The sequence below is a fragment of the Danio rerio genome, chromosome 6 (genome assembly GCF_049306965.1).
Source record: "Danio rerio strain Tuebingen ecotype United States chromosome 6, GRCz12tu, whole genome shotgun sequence".
Taxonomy (NCBI): Eukaryota; Metazoa; Chordata; class Actinopteri; order Cypriniformes; family Danionidae; genus Danio; species Danio rerio.
In genome coordinates this window covers 16,869,108-16,896,834 of record NC_133181.1, presented here as the reverse complement: position 1 = coordinate 16,896,834, position 27,727 = coordinate 16,869,108, and the positions used below count along the sequence as shown (strand labels likewise).

The 27,727-nt window shown below is 36.6% G+C and overlaps 2 protein-coding genes across 2 annotated transcripts in view; both read right to left on the bottom strand.

Moving 5' to 3' along the window:
* drc11 (dynein regulatory complex subunit 11) overlaps positions 1-27,727 on the bottom strand; it is a 178,841-nt gene that overhangs the window by 13,838 nt on the left and 137,276 nt on the right. The gene's annotated exons all lie outside the window — the stretch shown is intronic.
* pimr197 (Pim proto-oncogene, serine/threonine kinase, related 197) lies at positions 347-27,727 on the bottom strand. The gene is made up of 21 exons (XM_073905890.1): positions 27,574-27,727; positions 26,149-26,502; positions 25,204-25,797; positions 24,464-25,006; positions 23,866-23,960; positions 23,717-23,767; positions 23,236-23,611; positions 22,971-23,141; positions 22,702-22,813; positions 22,240-22,283; positions 11,825-12,063; positions 5,767-5,875; positions 4,319-4,672; positions 3,308-3,901; positions 2,484-3,110; positions 1,686-1,780; positions 1,537-1,587; positions 1,056-1,431; positions 791-961; positions 522-633; positions 347-443 (listed from the first exon to the last, which is right to left on the bottom strand). Exons 1-21 carry the CDS (start codon positions 27,620-27,622, stop codon positions 431-433), a joined length of 5,130 nt encoding a protein of 1,709 aa, XP_073761991.1. The 5' UTR covers positions 27,623-27,727; the 3' UTR covers positions 347-430.

The following is a 27,727-nucleotide window of genomic DNA, read 5'->3' as shown; positions in this document are numbered from 1 at the left end:
GTTATATTCAGCAGGGAACGACATGAAGGACCGCCTGATGGCCTGGAGCTGGATTGTTACTGGCCAGATCAGGCCGGTTCAGTGTGTTATACAGAATGCGGATCCTGGATACGACAACCATTATAAACATTTTAGATTACACTAAGAGGCACAATTACATTTTTAAATTACTCTTATATGTATACAGCTGAAAATATTCTAAATCATTTCTTGCACAGACCATTTCACTGTATAAGAAGTGTACCGTCAGGAGCCACTATTGATTTGGATTTGTTTGGATGTCTCAAATCTCAAAAAGCAGTAACTATTGACTTGCAAGACAATCAACAAGGACCTTAGACTGAGCTAAAACATCTGTAATATTCTTCTTTATTAAAAGAGGAGATATCCCTTTAGACTTTGCTTGCTTGAAGACTGTTTCAACGCTGGTTCATGAAGTTTTGCTGGAAAAAAAAAAGTTGAAGGTCATGATGGTTACGTTTAGAAATTGATTTCTGTCATCATCTCCTAAGAAACAATACCTGACTCCTGCTCCTGGCATTTGCTGAAACCACTCGTGCTTTAAGATGTCATCTACAGTGATTCTCTTGGTTGGATCACAAATCAGGCACCTCGAGACCAAATCCTGGAATGCTGCAAGTGTTCACAAGAGAGCTGGTTAGTTACTGAGAGTTTCATGCTTGAAAATTGGTTTTGAAACATGTAGCTTGCGTTATGAAAAGGAGTGTGTGTTTTACACGTTGTGTGTTGTTAATGCCATTGTGTTATTGGTCCTGTAGTGTTTTCTTACCACTGGATATGCCGAACGGAAAAGTCAGACTGCAGTTCTGCATGTCTTCTAGTGATTTAAAGGGGTAAAAGCCACACATCGTTTTGTACATCAGGTAGCCCAGCGACCACACCGTTGTTGGGTCCGCCCGATATGTTAGGGTTGCAACATACTCTGGTGGGCAGCATCCTCCTGTTCATAAATATACAACACATATTCAGCTTAAGCATACATTTCAACTTATCAATTTCATATTAATATACACACAAATCCAAATGCAACTCACCAGTAAATCCACCCACATAGACACTTTTAAGGAGTTCACCACAGCCAAAGTCTATCAGTTTGACTTGTTGTGTCTCGGTGTTGATCACACAGTTGTTTAACTTGATGTCACGATGGAAGACACCTCTGTCCAGACAGTGCTTGGTTCCGAGCAACACTTGGTACAACAGGCCTCGTGCCTCAAATTCCTTCATTGGCCTTTTGCGACTGATAAACGTGAGCAAGTTCTCGCTGGGTTGTGAATACTCCATGATGAGTATGTACCGTTGTTCCTCATCAAACCAGTCTATCATGTGCGCAACGTAAGGGCTTATCGGCTGTTGATTTAGCAGCAGGTTTAATGCCACTTCTGCCAACATTGGCTCGTAAAGCCCAGGCTGGAGAAAATAGTTCAACAACAGAAGGTTAGGTATGTTTCAACATCACATTGCACTTGTATTATTTGGATTTAAATATGTGCATTATGTTTACTGCCAACTTACAACTGTGATATACTGGTCTGTTTTTAACTTGTTCACGAATTTGATGGCAACCTGCAAAAAAGAAAATGAAATAAAAGATGTTAATGAGGGGTAAACTTCGGAAATTAAGAAATATAGACATGAAATGTGAGCACTAATATGTATTGAACCTGTTGCTGATTTTGTTTGTGGATCCCCACAAACACATCACCGAAGCTTCCGCTTCCAAGCTTCTCTCCAATTTCATAAACTGCAGAAAATGGAACTGCAAAAAAGCACAAAAAGTCAATACTTTTACCAAAAAAAATAATAGAGTTGTGTCTAACTTTACACCACAGTCCTGCAGAGATTAGTTACAACTTCTAGTAATAAATCTACAGTTCTTAAATAAGTTTTGAAAATCTAGAGTTTTTAAATTAAGTCGCAATCTTGAGCATGAGTTTGAGCAGGCAAAATTCTGTCTGACTTAGCTGTGAAAAGGGTGATAAAACAAAAGATGAACAAGATAAAACAAGTTGACGTGACAGGTCACATTTTATCTTCTATTGCTCTCACGTGTTCACTTAGTACAAATTAGCAGGTCAGAGCTTGGAGTCTATGGAGTGAAAAGTGCATTATAACCATGGCTTAAGCCTGAAAAGACTTGATTGGTCTGATCTGATTTGTCGAATTAAGGCTGAAGCTAAATTGTAAATGGATGTTTGAGTGTGTTTATATTTGACATTTATAATCTTTCGTAATAGGAGTAAATATAATTAAATTTTGAAGTTAAGACAAAACCAAAAAAACAAACAAACAAACAAGAAAATCACTTTCTTTGCAGTCATATTCCAACAGGGAATTAGGAAAATAATAAAAGTGGATCAAGATTATTTGTACAGTACAGATGTATAAATGTATAAATACACAAAGTTCCTAGGAAAAATAAAAACAATCAGTAAATGAACAAGAAAAGTTAAAACACTCACGATTAGATGGACCTGGCGATGCAGTGGTTCTCAACCATTTTTTATCTCCAAGACGTTTGTGCTTGGGAGCAGCTCGAGCAATCTTGGGCAAAAAAGGCTGTGAATCTTCTGAGGAATTGTCTGTCTGATCATCCAGATCAAATTTAACTACTGGCTCAGGAATCGGTGAATCAGGCTCTGCAACAGGTGGACGTGGCTCAAAAATGGGTGGATCTGGCTCAGATGTTGGTGGATCTGGCTCAGGACTGGGTGGGTCTGGCTCAGATGTTGGTGGGACTGGCTCAGATGTTGGTGGGACTGGCTCAGATGTTGGTGGGACTGGCTCAGATGTTGGTGGGACTGGCTCAGATGTTGGTGGGACTGGCTCAGATGTTGGTTGGTCTGGCTCAGATGTTGGTGGGTCTGGCTCAGATGTTTGTGGATCAGGCTCAGGAATGGGTTGGTCTGGCTCAGATGTTGGTGGGTCTGGCTCAGATGTTGGTTGATCTTGCTGAGGAGTGTGTGGATTTGGCTTTGAAGCAGCTGAACCTTTGTCTGTCTGTGGATTAACCACATTGTGCTTCTTGTGTAGCCACAGTTTTTTAAAGAATGTATAGACACTCCTCTTCTTCTTTGTTGTTGTTTTTTCTAGAAATCCCAGACACAAAAAAAGTTAGAAAATGTCACCCAAAATCAGAAGTCATATACAAAGACTATCTACCAAAAATAAATCAATTTTATCATTTTAAAACTAACAAAGATACCATGAAGTGCATAAATAAATACATGACTTTAAAGGGTTACTTTACAAGTGTGAAACAGCAATAAATTGACATTATGCTCACCTTTAGCTGGCTCTGGATTGGCTGGGTTAGCTTCAGAGTTTGCTGGCTTATTGCTGGTAGGACCAGAATGAAGATGAGTCTGATCGTCTACAGCCAAAGACTTAAGACCGGACAGAACAAGCTGAAGATCACTCTGATCGTCTACAGCTAGAGGCTCATGGCTGGACAGACCAAGCTGAAGATCAGTTCGATCGTCTACAGCTAGAGGCTCATGGCTGGACAGACCAAGCTGAAGATCATTCTGATCGTCTACAGCTAGAGGCTCATGGCTGGACAGACCAGACTCAAGATGAGTCTGATTGTCTACAGCCAGAGACTTAAGGCCGGACAGACCAAGCTGAAGATCATGCTGATCATCTACAGGCAGTGACTCGAAGCTGGACAGAGCAGGCTGAAGACCAGACAAATCTTGTACAGATGTTGTCTTGAAGTTAGATGGGCCTGGCTGTGGACCCACTGGTTCTGTGTCAGACGGAGGCTGAAAAGGAAACACTTTACTGCCTCGACGTTGACTCTGATTGGCTTTTTGTACAGTCAGCCATATGTTCTTAAAGAATGCACAAAGCCTGCTCTTCTTGCTTTTTGGTTGAGTTTCTGAAAAGAACCACAAAGATTGCCAGTTACTACAATTACTTTCTTTAACTTGAACTAATTTATTGAATATTTTACAATAAACATTACATCACCTTATGTGTGTGTGTGTGTGTGTGTGTGTGTGTGTGTGTGTGTGTGTGCTGGTATGTCGATGTTGGAGATGGCGTAAAAATACTTGAGAAGGTTGTCTTTCTGTACGTATGTTCCTTTTTGTCGAAGGTTTGTGAAGGTGAAAAAGTCTCGGTGACCTTTCATACTTTTCGTGTGTGTGTGTGTTTAAGGCATTGTTGAGCAATCAGTTTGGATCTAGACACGGATCATGATAAACATGATGCAAAAAATAATATTTGTGCAGCATATGCTATATAGGGTTACTTGACACAAGTATGTAAAACAGCATATAAACACAAGGCTCACCTTCAGCAGGCTCTGGATTGGCTTTGTTTCCTTCAGAAAAGTTTGATGGCTTGTTGCTGGATGGACCAGGTTGAAGATCAGTCTTGTCGTCTACAGCCAGAGGCTCGATGCTGGACAGACCAAGCAGAAGATCCTGCTGATCGTCTACAGCCTGAGACTCAAAGCTGGACAGAGCAGACTGAAGATTATCTGTTGATGGGCCTGGCTGTGGACCCACGGGTTCTGTGTCAGACAGAGGCTGTGAAAAAGACACTTTATTGCCTCGACGTCGACGCCGATTGGCTTTTTGTAAAGCCAAACATTTCATTCTGAAGAAAGCACACAGGCTATTCTTCTTGTTGTTTGGTTGTGTTTCTGAAAACAATGACAAAAAAAGATTTCATGTTACAATTTTCACCTTCTCTTATTAGTAAAACACTTTAATGATAATTATAATTTCAAGTTGTGTGTGTGTGTGTGAGAAGGGTTAAAGATATTTATTTAGTTTGGACACTGAATATAAGGATCAGAATGAACAGGAACCACAAAAATTGTACATTATATACTATAAAATATAATATTTAAATAATACTTATTTAAACGTTGTATTATAATACTTATAATGATTATATATATATATATATATATATATATATATATATATATATATATATATATATATATATATATATATATGTGTGTGTATATTACATATCTATTGATGTTATGTTGATGTAATTTTCTAAGCCCATTTACTACGTTTAATCAGAGTAGATCTAAGATTGTCATTGGAGTTTCATCACTGCTCTTTTTATTTTGAACAGCTGAGAAAAACAAAGACACTACAATACATTAAATTAAATAAATGCTTACTAGTATTACATAAAAACATACAAATTATTTTTTTATAAAATTACTTTTAGCTTTTTTTATTGTGAATGTTACCGACATCAACAATGCATGACTAGACATAGTTATTGTGTATTACTATATAGCATTGACAGATTTTAGTTTCCCAGTCAGCATCTATTGTTGTCATTAAAATATATTTTTACATTTAAAATATAAAGGGATTGGTAAGTCTAATTACTCAAACTTCTTTGAGAAAAGCCTATAGGCTGCATTTAGTTTACAGTTTTAACTCGGGTAAAAAACCATAACTATTTCAGTTTTTATTTTATATTTCTTAAGACAACATTTTAAGGCTCCAGGAGTCTCCTGCATATTCACAGTGGTTCCTTGTTGATGTCCGTAAGTTAAACATAATACGGAAACAGAGGCGCCAGGCCAGGTTGGGATGTCTGTAAATGTGGGCTGCCTACGAGCTCAGATGTAATTTGACATTTCGCTTAAATTATGAATTACGATGCTGGCGTCCATGTTGGATTTCTGAACATAGACATTGTGCTTGGAGAGTACGGTAGGCCTATCAGACTTTTGAACACTAATAAATATGAACAAGAATTTACCTGTTGAGCTGTTCGCCATTGATGTGTCAGTAGAAGGCAAAACTGGCATCAAAGAAACGCGGTAAAAAACGCAGTGAACTGTTTTTTTCTCTCGCTTTCGCTCGATTACCGTTCAAGTGTGCAGTTTTCTGATATTCTGAAATGTTCCTCGGCCTCGGTGACGTCATGGAATCCGTGGAATCTTTCGAACGAATTTCGTATAATGCGGTCAAGGCTGTTAATTGAAACGTCACTGACATTTCTGACATGTTTTCCTATTGTCAGCAAAGTGGAGAAACTTCAACTCTATTATCAATAATCAATATTTATAATATAATATTGATATACAATTAATCAATAATTAAATCACTAAGTTTTTGGTTGGGTTTTTAGACTTATTTAAATAAAACGTTATCAAGGAAACAACTCTTCAGTTTAAAATATATTATTTTAAAAATATATTAGTCAGAATTATTAGCCCCCCTTTAATTTTTATTTCTTTATATATATATATATATTTATATATATATATATATATATATATATATATATATATATATATATATATATAYATATATATATATATATATATATATATATATATATATATATATATATATATATATATATATATAAACTTTACTAAACACACTAAATTAACAAAATGGACATATTTGTGGTTAACAAAGCATAATCAAAACAATATAAATATAATTTACCCTAAATGATTTTTAAATAATATAACTTAATTTTACTTGTATCAGCTTTCACTTTCAAAAGGACAGCTTATCAGTGGTATTTACTGCAATGATTTGTTGATCATCAAATTTATGTCATAAACAAAAAGGAAAGGTACTTTTTTTTTTTTTTTTTTTTTTTACAAAAGTGTTTTTTATGCATGCACACATGCACAGATATACTTGTTTGTTGGTTTTAGTAAATTGTGGGGACATTCTATAGGTTTCCATTATATTTATACGGTATGACTGTATTTTCTATTGCTCTACCTCAATCCTTACAAGAAACTGTGCATTTTCACTTTATGTAAAAATCTCATCGTCTTTTGAAAAGCCAGAGAAGGCATTTAACAGATTTTTTTCAGTGCTTAAAGTCAAAATGAAATCAATTTACTATTCTTATTTCTAGATGTAGATTTTAGTGCTCCTAATCAACAATGTATCTGTGCACTTCAGTATTTTGTAAATTTGTATTTGCTCTCATAATTCTTTCATTAATTTTCCTTCAGCTTAGTCGCTTTATTCATCAGGAGTTGCCGTAATGAATCGCTAACTTATCCAGCATATATTTTACTCAGAGGATGCCCCTCCAGCTGCAACCCGGTACTGGGAAAGACCCATACACTCTCACATGCACACACTTGCAGTACACTACAGCCAATTTAGTTTATTCAACTCACCTATATACTGCATGTCATTGGACTGTGGGGGAAATGGAGCACCCAGAGGAGACCCATGCGAACACGGAATGAGCCTGCTCCATGATCAAAGTCCACATACAAATACCAACTGACCCAGTCGGGACTCGAAGCAACGTCCTTCTTGCTGTGAGGTGACAGTGCTAACCACTGAGCCAGTCTGTCACCCCACTCTCATAATCTTTAATCAAATTGGATGTTTCCTCCTCTCTTAAAATGACTTTTCTTCACTTTTGGTCACTTGGAATGCCTTTAAGACGGGACTAATGGTTCTTTAATGTGGGGCTATCAGACCGTGTCTCATTCTGCACTGCGTTCATACAGTCATCAATTTTTCTCCATTTTGTTTGCAACATCCATCTTTCAACAATCCAATCAGTTTCCAAAAGACAAGTCATCCACCACCCTACTTATTTTGTTTAGATGTTTGTCACAATATGGGGAAAAAACAACAATCTTTACTTCTTTTCATGCTGATTTCCCTAAAAATGAGAATTGCCATAATTTATTTAACTTGCGTCTTTTCAAACACATTCTGTTTAAGAAAGAATTAAATATTTTAAAGAATAATAGTAGCTGGGGCGTTATGGTGGCACAATGGGTAGCACAGTCGCCTCACAGCAAGAAGGTTGCAGGTTCGAGCCCCGACTATGTCAGTTGGCATTTCTGTGTGGAGTTTGCATGTTCTCCCTGTGTTCGCGTGGGTTTTCTCCGGGTGCTCTGGTTTCCCTCACAAGTCCAAAGCCATGAGGTACAGGTGAATTGGGCAAGCTAAAATTGTCCATAGTGTGTGTGTGTGAATGATGTGAATGGGTGTTTCCCAGTGATGGGTTGTGGCTGGAGGGGCATCCGCTGGATGGAACAAATGCTGGATAAGATGGCGGTTCATTCCGCTGTGGGGACCCCAAATTAATAAAGGGACTAAGCTGAAAAGAAAATGAATGAATGAATATTGGTTTCTAACATTTTGATTTCTACTGATTTCCAATGGATCAACTTTGTATTCAGCTGAAGAAATAAACAGATACATGTTTAGAGTTGCACAGTGATGTGTAATAGATGATAGATTTTCATTTTTGGATGGACTGTCTCTTTGCCCATTTTCACTATTGTTCTGAACTACACTAACTGCAGCCAAGCTCATTGTACAACTTTGTCACATTATATAAAGTAAATCTTTAATTATATACATTAAAATCCACTTTTCCTGAAAATCCTTGATCATAAAAAGTGTTCAGCTTTTTTCTCCCTATAATACACATTCTCACATGTGTGTTAAGTGTCCAAAAATAAAATGTTATTATGGTAAATGTAACGGAGTAAATGTAAAATGTAAATAAGTAAATGTGCATCATTCCAGAGTCCAGAACTGTCCTTTATTAATTGCACTCACATTTTAATAAATGACAAAATAAAAGTAGATCACATGCAGAATATGTATTAAACAATAGGCCCAGCTTTGCACTTGTGCTCTACACAATGATGAGAAAGTTTGAACTAATCCAGTCTCAGTTTCAGTGTGGAACATTCTGACATGTGCAAGCATTCATACACAAAATCCCTTTTTCACAATAAAAAACTACAATAGTAATCCAAAATCCTTTAGATGCTTAATTCAGGTAAGAAATTTTATAAAGAGTCAACAGCTGAACCTGAGGAAAGACATCATTTAAACCAAAAGACACTGAGAAACCATAAAAAGGATTCAACTTTGAGTTAAACACAGGTTTTTGTAAAAGGTGCTAATGCCCTCTGCTGGACAGAACATAAACTGCTCCTGTATTTTTTTAAATAGGGCTCTTTTCACTTCTTTTTCTTCTTCTTCTTCCCCTCCTTCCCTTTCTTTTGCAATTTTCCTCCTTTAGTTTTCCCTTTCTTGAGAATTGCCTGTTCTTCACTGGCTTTAGCTGCTCGTGCTCGTTTTTTGCCCAGAGGTGTCCGGCTGTACCATGCTTACAAGTACACACAATATAATATCAGTTGAAGTATACACATAACTTGAGCTCAATACACCAACATCGTTATCCATCATCATCATTTTGGAATTATAAGGATTTATCTGACATTTTTTTCAATCTTGAGTCATTCAAATTTTCCTATTTTGTGGCAACTATACAAAACATTACATGATTTTAGAAGTGCACATTTGGAGCTTTTTTATTTTATTTAGCTACAACATTAAACTCAGCACTTTGAATGCACACAATAGAACCAACCAGTATCATCTCAGAGGCCTGTTGAGTTATTTTACCCAAAAGATGCAGTTACACGTCATCACTATGGAGATGATTTACAGAGTCCCACTCTAGGCCAAATTTCAAATCCCCTGACTTTCACTGAATAAAAAGCTGAATTCTGTGACTTATAATGCACAGAAACACAGACAGATGTTTTGTTGAGGAATGAGCAGACTAAACTGCCACAGGCAGGGGGCTGGATTTCACTTAATTGCTAGTTGACAAGTGGGAAGGAAGTTTTTAGGAGAATAGCCTAATAACAGTCGAAATGGGAAAAATGTAATATAAAAAGAGATTTAGAAAGGGGATTTAGAAAAATGACATTTTGTAATTGAAAACCCTAGATTTAACATGCATTTTTTGTTAAAGTTGGTAAAAATTAGTTGCATAGCTTTAATTATTTTATACACACACACACCGGCCATTTTATTAGATACACCTTACTAGTTCTAGGTTGGACCCCTCTTTTTACCATCAGAACTGCCCTAATTCTTCGTGGCATAGACTCAACAAGGTACTGGAAATATTCCTCCGAGATTTTTGTCCATATTGATGTGATAGCATCATGCAGTTGCTGAAGATTTGTTGGCTGCACATCCATGATGTGAATCTCCCGTTCCATCACATCTCAAATGTGCTTGATTGGATTGAGATCTGGTGACTGTGGGGGCCATTTGAGTACAGTGAAATCATCGTCATGTTTAGGAAACCAGTCTGAGATGATTCACGCATCATGGCATGGTACGTTATCCTGCTGGAAGGTGCCATCAGAAGATGGGTACATCTAGGCTGTGACATTGGCATGATGCTCAATTGGTACTAATGGGCCCAAAGCGTGCCAAGAAAATGTCCCCCACACCATTACACCACCACCAGCAGCCTGAGCTATAAAGACAAGACAGGTAGAATCCATGCTTTCATGTTGTTGACACCAAATTTTGACCCCACTATCTGAATGTTACAGCAGAAATCGAGACTCATCAGCCCAGGCAATGTTTCTTCAATCCTCTATTGTCCAGTTTTGGTGAGCCTGTGTGAATTGTAACCTGGGTTCCTGTTCTTTCCTGTGTGGTGTTCTGCTGCTGTAGCCCATTCACCTCAAGGTTGGATGCGTTGTGCGTTTAGAGATGCTCTTCTGCATACTTCGGTTGTAACGAGTGTTCATTTGAGTTACTGTTGTCTTTCTATCAGCTCTGGCATCAACAAGGCATTTGCACCCACATAACTGCCACTCACTGGATATTTTCTTATTTTCAAACCATTCTCTGTAAACATTAGAGATGGTTGTACATGAAAATCCCAGTAGATCAGCCGTTTCTGAAATACTCAGACTAACCTGTCTGGCACTAACAACCATGGCACGTTCAAAGTCACTTAAATCACCTTTCTTTCCTTTTCTGATGCTTGGTTTGAACTGCAGCGATCTGACGATGTCTGTGTAACGGAGTCCAGCTAGTAAGTGCTGTGCAGGTAAACGTCACTCCTCTGACCTCCTAAGGTGCTCTAGTGACAGACGCTAGGGGCCATTCTTCCTCATTTTGATGCTCGGTTTGAACTGCAGCAGATCGTCTTGATCATTTCTACATGCCTAAATGCATTGAGTTGCTGCAATGTGATTGGCTGGTTAGAAATTTGTGTTAACAAGCAGTTGGGCAGGTGCACCAAATAAAGTGGCTGATGAGTGTACTGTATATATATTATAGTAGCTGCTTTCTGTCTTAATCAGAATAATTAAACAAATGATTCTTAAACCTCTGAATAACTGCAATATTTATAACTTTCTCATGCATATCAGTGTTACATTTTGGTTCAACAGTAATTTTGTTTTAACACTAATGACTGAATTATTAAAAATTAAATTATAGCGTAATACATTTTATAATAAGTGAATTATTTATAAAGAAAGAATGAAATTGTTTGTGTTTCTTGAATATTAAGGCTTTAATTAATATTTAGCAAGATAAGAAAACCTTATAATCTCAATCTGAACAAAAGTATCTGGATGCAGCCTTTATGATGCAAGCTGAGATTGCATCACTCCGCTATGCAATGTCAGACTCAGTGCACTAAATGGAGCGAGTGATGTCACTGTGATGGGTAGGGTTAGGGGTGGGGTTAGGTGAGCGCATTAAAAAGCATTGGATGCAGCTCAAATTGCACTGCACCGAGTCTGCAGCCAGACCCCTCTCAAACTGAAAGGGATTTTTTAGGTATCCTGTTCTATCTGCATGTTTCCTGCAATCCTCACTTGACTTTGAAACTGTACATTTAGATTTTCAGTCATTTTATTTCATTTAGCATCCTTTCTGCTATCATAAATGCAAATATCGCTTATAATGCAGATAAAACCTTATAATTTCAGGGTGGTGATAAGCGCTCCCCCAGCAAACATTAGAAACTCTCTGACCTTAAAGCTCTCTTCCTCTTCTTTATAGACAGGGTCTTGTCTTGCGAGAGGAGGGATGAACTCCACTGCAGTGAGGGGTCTCTTGGCCTGCAGCTCCAGGCGGTGGGGGATTAGGATGGTTTGGATGGCCTGAAGAATGTGTCCCTGTGTGTAACCATCAGTAACTTTAGCTAAAGAGCTCAGGTCCAGTTTAGGGTCCAGTAGAGCACCGTGTGCTTGAAGCAGTTCCTTCCACAGAGCTGAACACAAAAGACACATTAGTTAGCTTTAGCTCTTATGTTTTAGTGTAGAAATTTAAAGTATAATTGGTTAAAAGGCCAGATGTGCTACTTTGGTATCTATTTCAAATAAAAAGATGTGTTTTTTTATACACACAGTAATATAAAGTATTAGTAAAATAAAGTACACAGCAAATAAAGTATCTATTTTAACAGTAGAACCACCCGAATCAGTCATGTCATGTTCTGAATACAATAATATTCAAAACTTCTTGAGGGTTTGGAATAAAGATTTTAGTGTCTTTTAGTATATTTTATGATCTTTTTAGTAACGTAATTAAATAAAAGTTGTTAGACCTCCCCGAATGTGTTTTAATTTAGAAATCCAGCAACAATCTATTTTATTTCAATACAGTTTTGCACTTTACAGCACTCTGAAGTTATCAAAGACAACCATATGCAGCCACTACTGGAATTCAAATACATGAAGAAGATAAATAAATTGACCTGTTATGGTAGGATAAAAATAAACCTTGAAGACTAAATGAAAATTATAATGAATGAAAATCTTTTGTTGCTAATCACAGTTGTAAATTATAAGTAGATCATTATTTTGATCATTAAAAAAAACTTGTATATGTTGGATTAATTAATGAAAACCCACTATTAATTTTCATAGTAAAACATTTTTGAACATCTACAGAAAAAGTATTGCATATGGTGAAGTTGACTGACAGTAGAAACAGTATGGCACAACTGTTTTTGGTTCTTCATACTTTATTTTAAGATTAAATTTGAACTATTAACTATGCATTTTGCCTAAATCATTTAGTAATTTACAAGGGATGCACATTATGATCATGTAGAATATGTACTTTATAAGTATTAATAAACAGTAAATATATGTTAAAAGTTCATCCAAAAATTAGATTTTTTTTTTTTAGTTATCCACTTTTTCCAAACACCAGTTTAAGTTTCTTTCTTCTATTAAGCACAAAGAAAGACCAAAGAAGGTAAGGAGGAAAAAAGAAGAGAAAAACAGCCATTGATGTCCAGTTTTTTTATTCCCACTATGGATATCAATGGCTGTTTCCCCCCCCAACATTTTTGAATGTAACTTATTTTGTGTTCAACAGAAGAATTAAAATGTATACATGTTTAAAATCATTTGAGTGTGAGTAGACAGAAAGTACAAAAATGTTCACTCTTGGGTGAACTCTCTCTTAATAACAACCATGTTAATAAACAAGAAGTTAACAGTGAAAACTGGTCCCTATACTAAAGTGTTACCTAAAAATGTACTAAAAGACTAAACTATATAAACATTTCAAATGACTTCAAGGCACTACATTTGTTTTAGATATGTTTCATTTAAACAAATTTAGTACACTGAAAAAATAAAAATGGTCCATGAACACCTTTTTTGCTAATTAAATAAATATTATTTGTTATTATTAAATAAATAATATTATATAAATGTTTGTTAAATACATTTGTAAAATGTATTCAAGGTTCAATAATGATAATAATGTAAGGATTATCAACAGTCTTTTTCTGACCTGTACTAAGTAAAAAGGACTTTTTGCTGCTTGTTCTAACTACAATTTAAAAATGAGCTAAATCAACACAATTCTTGAGATTTAAGCTGAAGAGACAACTTATTTGTTTTTTGTTTAATCTCCTTATATTTGTCAAAACATTCATCAAAATGTTATTTTTTGGCTTAGTCCCTTTATTTAATCTAGAGTCAGCACAGTGGAATGAACCACCTGTGAAAACAAATAAGGTACCTTAATAATTTTGTGCTGGGACAAAATAAAGGAATTGTTTTTTTTTCACAATGAACATGGTTTATGTATTCATACATGGAACATATATAATATATAAAAGATCACATTAAATGTTGTGGGTGCGTGTTTAGGCAGAGCAGAGCATTAATTTGGCTTTGGACAGATAAGTTCGACTCATAACATTTTATGATATTTTATATTATAATATTTTATTATTTATATGGTAATCCCCTGAGAGGTTATCAATTTTTACTTTTTATTTTTGGTGTTTTCCTAGGTTGAGTGCACCGCCGGGGTTGCATTTCTGGACCAACAGTTCAGCTGTGCACCAGTGGTATCAGCTGCTTAAAGAGGCTTGACTCTTGGGAAAACACAGAAGAGTTAGGTAAGTTTAGTCAGTGGGACATGTGGGTTAGTTAGGGGAATATTTGATTATGAGCCGATTGCTTATGTCCGAAGTTTAGATCTAAGTCGTAAGTATTCATTAGTACTGTATTTGGGTAAGTTTTTTCTAGTCTTTTTGGGATGATTCTGTTGGAAAATATTGTTGGTTCTCCGTTGGGGAACCTGTTGGCTGTCATGGCTGATGGGAGACCCTCAGAGAATGAAATCGAGCAGGTGATTTTGTAAGCAATTTAAAGTTGCTACCGAAGTTTAATGAAAAAGATCCTGATGCTTTCTTTTCTTTATTCGAAAGTGTAGCTGATGAATGAGTGGGGCCAAGTGCTGACCGTACAATTATGTTGCAGTCGGGGCTTGTGGGAAAAGCTCAAGAGGCTTATACTGCGCTTTCAGTGGAAGATCGTAGGGATTGTGAAAAAATAAAATCTGCAGTTCTAAAAGTGTTTGAATTAGTTTCTGAGGCGTATCGTATACATTTTCATACTTAGAAAAAAATGATAGACAAACTTATGTTGAAGTCCTTTGCGAATTGGCTACCCATTTCGTTTGCTGGTGTTTAACCTCTAATTTTTGCACTTTTGAGCGGTTGCGGGAATTGATCCTTACTGAAAAGCTCAAGAATATTGTTTCAGAATTCATTTCCACGTACATTAATAAAAATAAGCCAGCAACTGCGAGTAAGGCTGCTGTATTAGCCAATGATTTTGTGGTAACGCATAAAAAGTGGATGAGTGATTATCAAATGAATAGGGGCAGGAATGATCCTACTTAAGAACTGAGATTAAATATTCAAAAACCTGAGTTTAAAGCAAAGAAATTGTTACATGTACCATCAAGACCCATTCCTGATTCTGTGTGCCATTATTGTTTTGATGAGGGGTATTGGAAAAAGGAATGTCCTGTCCTAAAAAACATACAAATGCGTGAAGGTTCAAAACCGCAAAATAGTTAATCTGTTTTATATACTGATTTTGTTCACCCTGAACTGTGTTTTGGGTAAACATTTGGTGTGACTGTTTGGGTGAGTGGGGTTCATGTTTGATGGTGGTCTTTTTGTGTCTTTTCTTCTCCTTAAATGCTTTCAGGATCCGGTTTGCTGGAGGAGGGAAGATTGGGCAGGTAAACTGTAGAGCCTGCATGATTGTTGATTGGTGGGTGGTTCATCTTACCTGAGACCCATTTTGTGGTGCCTATAAAGAATACAACATTTGACTTGTATATTATAAGGTCACATAGATTAATTTTCAGGCGCAATTGCGACCATAATGGTTGCAATTACGAGCCCTGATATTTGTTTGCTGGCAATCGGACCATGATTGAAAGTGTATGCATATTAGCGTATGGGTGCAATATGTGTATGTCATAGACACAGTGTGTTTCTTGGTCTGGCCACTTTTATAAGGTGTCCACCTGTCCAATTACTCGTTAACGCTAATTTTTAATCAGCCAATCACATGGCAGCAACTCAACGCATTTAGGCATGTATACATTGTCAAGATGATCTGCTGCAGTTCAAACCGAGCATCAGAATGAGTAGCTGGAAAAAGAATTTAAGTCATTTAATTGAATGTGACATGATTGTTGGTGCCAGATAGGCTGGTCCAAGTATCTCAGAAACTGCTGATCTCTAGGGTTTACTAGAATGATCTGAAAAAGAGAAAATATCCAGTGAGCGGATTGTTTGAGAAGTGTGAGTGCTCTAAATCGGGCTAAGGCGTGGATCAGTTGGCCGGCCCTGGCCCGGTTGGAAGAGGTGTGCCAGAGCATAGTTCACTTGGGCTCAGGCACGGTACACTTGTAGTGTGACGTGACTTTAAGGGACTGTTTGATATGGATGTATTAATAATTATAACTGTTCAATGAACGCAAACTGTCGTAGATTATTAAAGACACAAACCCCTCACTGCACGATAGCTGCATCTTCAGCAAACCCCCTAATACCTGCAGCACGAGGACTTTGATTGTTTATGAGCATCAAAAGTGGCTGATCTGTGAGGCAAAATATTTGACTGCGTGTCACTGCATCTCAAACCACTAAAATGATATAACTAAAGAAATCTCTACTGTGCTGAGCGAGAGCGCTTCTTTTCTGTTAAACTGAACAGCGCATCATCGATGACGTAAGCGTGCTCAGGCTGTGAGTGCGGGTTGACGGGGGATACAGGAGGGGAGACAAATGTGCCTCGGCCCGGTTTAAGGCAACTGTACATAGTGTGAGTACACCCTGAGGCTACAATTGGCACAGACTCACCAAAAATTGAGCAATAGTAGATTGGATACACGTTGCCTGGTCTGATGAGTTTTGATTTCTGCTGCATTCAGATGGTAGGGTCAGAATTTGCCATGAACAACAAGAAAGCATGGATCCATTCTGTATTGTATCAGCAGTTCGGGCTGGTGGTGATGGTGTAGCGATGTGGGGGATATTTTCTTGGCACATTTGGGCCCATTAGTACCAATTGAGCATTGTGTCAACGCTACAGCCTCAGTATCAATCCAATAGAGCACCTTTGGAATATGATTGAACAGTAGATTTGCATCATGGATGTGCAGCCGACAAATCTACAGCAAACACATGATGCTATCATGTTAAATGAACCAAAATATCTGAGGAATGTTTCCAGTACCTTGTTAAATCTATGCCAAGAAGGATGAAGGCAGCTCTGAAGGCAAAAGGGGTCCAACCAGGTACTGGTAAGGTGTACCTAATAAAGTGGCCAGTGAGTGTATAACTTTTATTTTATTTTTTTAAATGTTAGCCACCACCAACATTTTTTATGTTTTGTTTTTGCGGCTCTTTAAATATTTTCTGCTAGGAATATGTGATAATATTACATATAAAAATAAAAAGTCTGTGCACTTAAACTTGATATTTCTGAAGTTTATTTCTTTTAAATAACAGTTTTTAGCATTACTAAACTATTAAAGCTGTAGGTTCAATTGGGCTGAGGACAAGTGCAATGACAGGGTTTGTACATTTGTAAAATGTTTTTTAATAAAGGAAAACAAATCTGAGATCGAAATGAATGACATATTCCTTTACAATACAACTGACAGAAATTAACCATCAGTCCATTTTTGGGTTGAAATAGTTTTTATTCACTTTATTTTATTTTACAGACAGATAATGTATGTTTCTGGTAAAATGTGCCATATGCAATAATGCAGAGACATGTTAATACACATCTGTCAATCAATTTGGTGGCTGGGGGAAACCGCACTCTTACGTCACGTAATGGTGGGCCTCAAAATAACTGGGATTTGAATTCTATTTTAAAGAAAGAAATTCTTTTTTCCGATGTCCATGTAACTCTACATCTAATGCTCATTAATTGTTTTTTTGTTGTTGTTGTTGCTTGTTTCTTTTGACAGGCCCCTGTCGTTATAATAAAAATATCACAACTGTCAACGCGTCAAGTATAAAAGCGAAGGTGCGCGATGCGGCGCCAGGCGAAAGTATAAATCAGCCTTAAAATGTTTGTTTGTTTTTTCCTGTAGTTCATTAGTGCATCTAACCTGTATTCAGCACTGTTCAATTTAAATAATTTTATTTTACCATAAATTTTGTGATTTTTCATTTTCTCTCCTGTGTTTTTGATATTGTGATTATAGTTCTTAAATTTAATACTTAATTTTCTTAAAGACTTAAAAAGTCTTAAATTTGACATGATGTCTGCAGAAACCCTGTTTTCATCATTGGTGCCCTTTAACGAAATTTAAAACAAAACATTTTGTCTTTGTCAATGAATGAAGGTCAGTATTGCAGTATTGGTTCATTATCTTTCATCATGGATGTATCATCACTGAATAAACATTAAGCATTCATTTTGTTAAATTATGTTTTTCTAACCCCACAGTGTCTGTGACATTCTGTGCATATTTTCACGGCACCTGTAATATGTACGGTGCTTATTTGACATAATTTTCTACTGTGCCTGAACAGATAAACAAAAGATTATACCTATTAAGAACTCTAAAAAGTCAGACTTTCATCTATTTGTAGTGCAGAGACAACACTAAACTTTTTTTTTTCTTGGAATAACGTATATTTGTATTATAAGTCATTTGAATTTTCATTCAGTTTTATGAATGAACTGGTTTAATAAGAGTAAAAACAAAACCTTTGAAGAAACAATAACTAAAATATATTTCATCATATCATCTTCAAGATATAAAAGATAAACAGTAAATACTTCTTAATTTGAAATAAATGTATTGTGTCCAAACTATGTTTCAGCATCAAATATTTTGTAGTTGTAAATATTGCTAATACAGATTTTCTCAATTGCTTTGGCTCAATTCTTGATTGAAATTTTTATTTTTCAAAACAATAAGTTTAGATTTCTGAACAATTCATTTATTCTTCACATCAGATTGGCATTTCTTATTGATTGGCAAATCGTTCTGTTTGTAGTTTGGACCAAAACTTTTTACATATGGCTTATTGATCAAAACTGATGAGTTGATTCTGATTTAAAATGTCAAACTCTTCACAACTTTTCGAACATTTTTTATCGTGTAAGCCATCACACTCAAAACAATTCATACAATTATTAAACATTTGAATACGCACATTTACACCATACATACAATGTTTGCAATGTCAATAAAAGTTTGACCGTTTAAATGAGAATTGACTCATTAGTTTTGATCAACAAGTCATATGCTATTAGTTTTTGTCTAAACTACAAACAAATGCACTTACTGTCTACACACAAGCAACAATAAAAGCAAAGCTTACAGTTTATTTATTTATTATTATTATTTTTTACAATCGCTATTTCGATACATGTAACAAGTTTCCTAAACTCTTAACATGGTTAGCACAACATCCATCTTTGTAGGCTATACAATTAACACATTTATTGTTGCTTTGATACAAAATGCATACAGGTAACACCAATTGAAAATGCTTGAACTACTTTTACACACAAGCTTGACCAAGACCAAAACAATGTGATTTTATAGTCAAGTTTACAAATGCTTTTACAGTGTACGTCAGAACAGATAACATCATGTTCTAAACAGAACTTATATAGGCTAAAGTCAAAGTGAACAGCTGTTCATATTGTGAATTGAAACACAAATATATTCCCTGTATTTTATTACAACTTCGGTGCTTTTTCCGTTTGGATATCTTACAGTAATGTCATTTTGCAAATATAATTCAGTGTCTACGTTTTTTTACATAAACTGTACATTTTATAAGCTACTATGGTTGTTTATTTTTTGTATTGAATTTCTGCAGCAAAAGAAACAAAATGCCTGCAAAATGTAGAGAGGCTTCAAAGATAAGAGCAGGCCTGACACATAAAACAATGCAGTTTCAGTGTTTTTTTTTTTTTTTTGTTCAATGTGTTATGATTGACTAAATGTTTCTGTTGGAAGAGAACATGTGTTAGGCAAAGTGTATTGTGTTAGTTTATTATTGTATTTTGAACATTAGCTTTGGGGTTTAGTTTACAATGTGTGAGTTTGAATATGAAAATAACCGTTTTGCAAATTGTTTGTTTTAGGTGTTGGTGTGTTAAGAGTTTAAAAAACTAGTTAAACGTGTTGAAAAAACTGTCATATGGCCCATTTCCACTGAGTGGTATGGTACAGTTCGGTACGCTTTTATGGCCTTTTCTACTGTCAAAAGGCGTACCGTACTGAACCGTACCATACCAGTTTTTCGGCCCCCTTTGGAAAGGGTACCAAACACCAGAAAGGATAGCAAAAAAATAATAACTGAATGACAATAAAAGAGCCACTATGTTTTAAATACACAGCCGAGAGATCTTTTACAGCGTAAATATATATACATATAATAACGGGCCATGGTTATCCTGGGCTCAAACAAACCTTGTCGTCATCTGGATAATAAGCCACAATGCCAGAAAAGAAGAGCAGATTTACCCTGTGCCCCTTAGTTTTTTACAAGCCAGTCTGAAGCTTGAGCGGTTTCGTAAACTTCTTAAGCTGATGATAATAACGTGAGCTTGATTACTGACGTGCTTTTGAAACCCGAGACTGAAGAGTGAAAAAACAAAAGAGAAGCTGGGAAAAAGAAGCACATTTTTTTAGCAAATGCGAACAAACTGCCATGTTAAAATCAAATCAAATCACTTTTATTGTCACATCATTAGCAACACGTGTGCTATGATAAGTGTAAAGCTCAGGTGCTGGCTCCAGACAGTGCAAAATACAGATAGTGCAAATACAACAACAGTGAAAAATACAGACAGTGCAAATAAAATGACAGTGCAAATACAACAATAGTATCTGGATGCAGCCTTTACAATGCAAGCTGAGACCCCTCTCAAATACAATGACAGTGCAAAATACAGACAGTGCAAATACAATGACAGTGCAAAATACAGACAGTGCAAATACAATGACAGTGCAAATACAACGACAATGTAAAATTGACAGCGATATATACAATGAATAGGTGTCCACATAGTTGTAGGCAGTATTGTTTCAAGTATGGATTGGTTAAAGTGCAGTGCATGCTACATATTGATGGTGTGCAGTGAGGGGTATAGAAGAGTCTGTGTGTGGTGTGTTAAGTGTTCAGTGTTTAACTATTATCGTCATCTTTTAGACTATTATGAACTAGTTATAACAGAGGCTACATGTGCTGCTGAAGATTACAGACTCAGATGAGAGGTTTGCTCTGACTGTGGGACTATACAGAAGTATTTATGTGTATAAAGTGTCTGTTTTGTGAGAAGTGCTTGTCATATTATATGTAAACGACCCGTATAGCTTTACTGTAGACATTTTCTCGAGTGAAAATGACGTCGACTGAAACTTTCTGTCATACACCACGCCCACCAAAAGGGTACCCTTGGTAGTAGAAACGCACTCCTGATAAAGGTGACCCGTACCGACCCGTACCATACTGTACCAGTCAGTGGAAACTAGCTAATAGTGATTGTAAAAAAAACCCTGTAAACCAATAAGAAATGCTGCTCTGAAGTGAACAATAAGCTAAATGTTCAGAGATCTAAACTTATTGTTTTGAAAAATATTTTTTTTTTAAATAGAGCCAAAGCAATAGAGAAAAACTAAAACAAACAGACTAAGTAGGAAAACCCTAATAAAGACAACTTGTGTGTATGTGTGTGTCCCTTGTAAAGTTAATGTGATTGGGACAAAATGTCAATTAAATGTTAATTACGTGATGTTAACAATATACAAAATACAGTATGGTAAATAATGTACAGTATAAAATCATTAGGTCTATAGTAAGCACGTGTGTATGTGTGCTTGTACATTTTTACCATGTTCTGTGCACAAATTTGTACTCAGAAGTGAGATAAACCTGGCACAAACCTCAATTTGGAGATATTGTCATTAGTAAAAACTGTCGAAAATTTTTTTATATTTAATAACTGATGTCACTCAAATAAAATAAAAAAATATGGCTTTATTGAGGAGCTGACCGATACAGTCATTATAATCTCACATCAAAGTTTTTTTTTTTTTTTTTAGACTTTTCTTTCTTCGTTCTTTCAATTCTCAGGTTTGTTGACCATCAGCTTGGTGAGTCTGAGTCCTTTAAAGGGATCGTTCACCAAACATTCAACTAGCTGTTAATTTACACCCCCATGCCAACATTTTTAGCTGAATCTGAGGTCCTTAGTGATTCATGTAATGGAAGTTACTAATAGTTACTCTTTTTGTTTCGCGACGTTGTGTAGATCAATGCTGCCAAGACCAAACACATCAACATTGCCATATACATAATTAATTATCCTACTAAATCTCTCAGTGTTGTCATGAAAGAAATATAAAGTTATTCACCTGCTATGTTATCAACTACTTGGCGCAAGTGATTTGGTTACTGTTGCCTCAACATTTAAATGCATTTTAGTGCTACAAATCTTTTCCCTCCTCCACCCCAGCTCCACCTGTTTAGATCTGCTATGGGGGTTACATGTGTTTGCGACAGCAATGTGTTATATTCAGCAGGGAACGACATGAAGGACCGCCTGATGGCCTGGAGCTGGATTGTTACTGGCCAGATCAGGCCGGTTCAGTGTGTTATACAGAATGCGGATCCTGGATACGACAACCATTATAAACATTTAAGATTACACTAAGAGGCACAATTACATTTTTAAATTACTCCTATATGTATACAGCTGAAAATATTCTAAATCATCTCTTGCACAGACCATTTCGCTGTATAAGAAGTGTACCGTCAGGAGCCACTATTGATTTGGATTTGTTTGGATGTCTCAAATCTCAAAAAGCAGTAACTATTGACTTGCAAGACAATCAACAAGGACCTTAGACTGAGCTAAAACATCTGTAATATTCTTCTTTATTAAAAGAGGAGATATCCCTTTGGACTTTGCTTGCTTGAAGACTGTTTCAACGCTGGTTCATGAAGTTTTGCTGGAAAAAAAAAAAGTTGAAGGTCATGATGGTTACGTTTAGAAATTGATTTCTGTCATCATCTCCTAAGAAACAATACCTGACTCCTGCTCCTGGCATTTGCTGAAACCACTCGTGCTTTAAGATGTCATCTACAGTGATTCTCTTGGTTGGATCACAAATCAGGCATCTCGAGACCAAATCCTGGAATGCTGCAAGTGTTCACAAGAGAGCTGGTTAGTTACTGAGAGTTTCATGCTTGAAAATTGGTTTTGAAACATGTAGCTTGCGTTATGAAAAGGAGTGTGTGTTTTACACGTTGTGTGTTGTTAATGCCATTGTGTTATTGGTCCTGTAGTGTTTTCTTACCACTGGATATGCCGAACGGAAAAGTCAGACTGCAGTTCTGCATGTCTTCTAGTGATTTAAAGGGGTAAAAGCCACACATCGTTTTGTACATCAGGTAGCCCAGCGACCACACCGTTGTTGGGTCCGCCCGATATGTTAGGGTTGCAACATACTCTGGTGGGCAGCATCCTCCTGTTCATAAATATACAACACATATTCAGCTTAAGCATACATTTCAACTTATCAATTTCATATTTATATGCACACAAATCCAAATGCAACTCACCAGTAAATCCACCCACATAGACACTTTTAAGGAGTTCACCACAGCCAAAGTCTATCAGTTTGACTTGTTGTGTCTCGGTGTTGATCACACAGTTGTTTAACTTGATGTCACGATGGAAGACACCTCTGTCCAGACAGTGCTTGGCTCCGAGCAACACTTGGTACAACAGGCCTCGTGCCTCAAATTCCTTCATTGGCCTTTTGCGACTGATAAACGTGAGCAAGTTCTCGCTGGGTTGTGAATACTCCATGATGAGTATGTACCGTTGTTCCTCATCAAACCAGTCTATCATGTGCGCAACGTAAGGGCTTATCGGCTGTTGATTTAGCAGCAGGTTTAATGCCACTTCTGCCAACATTGGCTCGTAAAGCCCAGGCTGGAGAAAATAGTTCAACAACAGAAGGTTAGGTATGTTTCAACATCACATTGCACTTGTATTATTTGGATTTAAATATGTGCATTATGTTTACTGCCAACTTACAACTGTGATATACTGGTCTGTTTTTAACTTGTTCACGAATTTGATGGCAACCTGCAAAAAAGAAAATGAAATAAAAGATGTTAATGAGGGGTAAACTTCGGAAATTAAGAAATATAGACATGAAATGTGAGCACTAATATGTATTGAACCTGTTGCTGATTTTGTTTGTGGATCCCCACAAACACATCACCGAAGCTTCCGCTTCCAAGCTTCTCTCCAATTTCATAAACTGCAGAAAATGGAACTGCAAAAAAGCACAAAAAGTCAATACTTTTACCAAAAAAAATAATAGAGTTGTGTCTAACTTTACACCACAGTCCTGCAGAGATTAGTTACAACTTCTAGTAATAAATCTACAGTTCTTAAATAAGTTTTAAAATCTTGACAAGTGCATTATGACCATGGCTTAAGCCTGAAAAGACTTGATTGGTCTGATCTGATGTGTCGAATTAAGGCTGAAGCTAAATTTTGAATGGATGTTTGAGTGTGTTTATATTTGACATTTATAATCTTACATAATAAGAGTAAATATAATTAAATTTTGAAGTTCAGACAAAACCAAAAAAACAAACAAACAAACATGAAAATCACTTTCTTTGCAGTCATATTCCAACAGGGAATTAGGAAAATAATAAAAGTGGATCAAGATTATTTGTACAGTACAGATGTATAAATGTATAAATACACAAAGTTCCTAGGAAAAATAAAAACAATCAGTAAATGAACAAGAAAAGTTAAAACACTCACGATTAGATGGACCTGGCGATGCAGTGGTTCTCAACCATTTTTTGTCTCCAAGACGTTTGTGCTTGGGAGCAGCTCGAGCAATCTTGGGCAAAAAAGGCTGGGAATCTTCTGAGAAATTGTCTGTTTGATCATCCAGATCAAATTTAACTACTGGCTCAGGAATCTGTGAATCAGGCTCTGCAACAGGTGGATGTGGCTCAAAAATGGGTGGATCTGGCTCAGATGTTGGTGGATCTGGCTCAGATGTTTGTGGATCAGGCTCAGGAATGGGTGGGTCTGGCTCAGATGTTGGTGGGACTGGCTCAGATGTTGGTGGGTCTGGCTCAGATGTTTGTGGCTCTGACTCAGGAATGGGTTGGTCTGGCTCAGATGTTGGTGGGTCTGGCTCAGATGTTGGTTGATCTTGCTGAGGAGTGTGTGGATTTGGCTTTGAAGCAGCTGAACCTTTGTCTGGCTGTGGATTAACCACATTGTGCTTCTTGTGTAGCCACAGTTTTTTAAAGAATGTATAGACACTCCTCTTCTTCTTTGTTGTTGTTTTTTCTAGAAATCCCAGACACAAAAAAAGTTAGAAAATGTCACCCAAAATCAGAAGTCATATACAAAGATTATCTACCAAAAATAAATAAATTTTATCATTTTAAAACTAACAAAGATACCATGAAGTGCATAAATAAATACATGACTTTATAGGGTTACTTTACAAGTGTGAAACAGCAATAAATTGACATTATGCTCACCTTTAGCTGGCTCTGGATTGGCTGGGTTAGCTTCAGAGTTTGCTGGCATATTGCTGGTTGGACCAAAATGAAGATGAGTCTGATCGTCTACAGCCAGAGACTTAAGACCGGACAGACCAAGCTGAAAATCACTCTGATCGTCTACAGCTAGAGGCTCATGGCTGAACAGACCAAGCTGAAGATCAGTTCGATCGTCTACAGCTAGAGGCTCATGGCTGGACAGACCAAGCTGAAGATCAGTTCGATCGTCTGCATCTAGAGGCTCATGGCTGGACAGACCAGACTCAAGATAAGTCTGATTGTCTACACCCAGAGACTCAAGGCCGGACAGACCAAGCTGAAGATCATGCTGATCATCTACAGGCAGTGACTCGAAGCTGGACAGAGCAGGCTGAAGACCAGACAAATCTTGTACAGATGTTGTCTTGAAGTTAGATGGGCCTGGCTGTGGACCCACTGGTTCTGTGTCAGACGGAGGCTGAAAAGGAAACACTTTACTGCCTCGACGTTGACTCTGATTGGCTTTTTGTACAGTCAGCCATATGTTCTTGAAGAATGCACAAAGCCTGCTCTTCTTGCTTTTTGGTTGAGTTTCTGAAAAGAACCACAAAGATTGCCAGTTACTACAATTACTTTCTTTAACTTGAACTAATTTATTGAATATTTTACAATAAACATTACATCACCTTATGTGTGTGTGTGTGTGTGTGTGTGTGTGTGTGTGTGTGTGTGTGTGTGTGTGTGTGTGCGCTGGTATGTCGATGTTGAAGATGTCGTAGAAATACTTAAGAAGGTTGTCTTTCTGTACGTATGTTCCTTTCTGTCGTAGGTTTGTGAATCTAGACACGGATCATGATAGATGCAAAAAAGAATATTTGTGCAGCATATGCTATATAGGGTTACTTGACACAAGTATGAAAAACAGCATATAAACACTAGGCTCACCTTCAGCAGGCTCTGGATTGGCTTTGTTTCCTTCAGAAAAGTTTGATGGCTTGTTGCTGGATGGACCAGGTTGAAGATCAGTCTTGTCGTCTACAGCCAGAGGCTCGATGCTGGACAGACCAAGCAGAAGATCCCGCTGATCGTCTACAGCCTGAGACTCAAAGCTGGACAGAGCAGACTGAAGATTATCTGTTGATGGGCCTGGCTGTGGACCCACGGGTTCTGTGTCAGACGGAGGCTGTGAAAAAGACACTTTATTGCCTCGACGTCGACGCCGATTGGCTTTTTGTAAAGCCAAACATTTCATTCTGAAGAAAGCACACAGGCTATTCTTCTTGTTGTTTGGTTGTGTTTCTGAAAACAATGACAAAAAAAGATTTCATGTTACAATTTTCACTTTCTCTTATAAGTAAAACACTTCAATGAAAATTATAATTTCAAGTTGTGTGTGTGTGTGTGTGTGTGTGTGTGTGTGTGTGTGTGTGTGTGTGTGTGTGTGTGTGAGAAGGGTTAAAGATATTTATTTAGTTTGGACACTGAATATAAGGATCAGAATGAACAGGAACCACAAAAAATTGTACATAATACTATTGTAAATAGTATTATATACTATAAAATATAATATTTAAATAATAATTATTTAAACGTTGTATTATAATACTTATAATATATGTTTATTACATATCTATTGATGTTATGTTGATGTAATTTTCTCAGCCCATTTACTACGTTTCATCAGAGTAGATTGTCATTGGAGTTTCATCACTGCTCTTTTTATTTTGAACAGCTGAGAAAAACAAAGACACTACAATACATTAAATTAAATAAATGTTTACTAGTATCACATAAAAACATACAAATTATTTTTTTTTATAAAATTACTTTTAGCTTTTTTTATTGTGAATGTTACCGACATCAACAATGCATGACTAGACATAGTTATTATGTATTACCATATAGCATTGACAGATTTTAGTTTCTCAGTTAGCATCTATTGTTGTCATTAAAATATATTTTTACATTTAAAATATCATATAAAGGGATTGGTAAGTCTAATTACTCAAACTCCTTTGACAAAGCCTATAGGCTGTATTTAGCTTACAGTTTTAACTCGGGTAAAAAAACCCATAACTATTTCAGTTTTTATTTTAACATTTAAGGCGCCAGGAGTCTCCTGCATATTCACAGTGGTTCCTTGTTGATGTCCGTAAGTTAAACATAATACGGAAACAGAGGCGCCAGGCCAGGTTGGGATGTCTGTAAATGTGGGCTGCCTACGAGCTCAGATGTAATTTGACATTTCGCTTAAATTATGAATTACGATGCTGGCCTCCATGTTGGATTTCTGAACATAGACATTGTGCTTGGAGAGTACGGTAGGCCTATCAGACTTTTGAACACTAGTAAATATGAACAAGAATTTACCTGTTGAGCTGTTCGCCATTGATGTGTCAGTAGAAGGCAAAACTGGCATCAAAGAAACGCGGTAAAAAACGCAGTGAACTGTTTTTTTCTCTCGCTTTCGCTCGATTACCGTTCAAGTGTGCAGTTTTCTGATATTCTGAAATGTTCCTCGGCC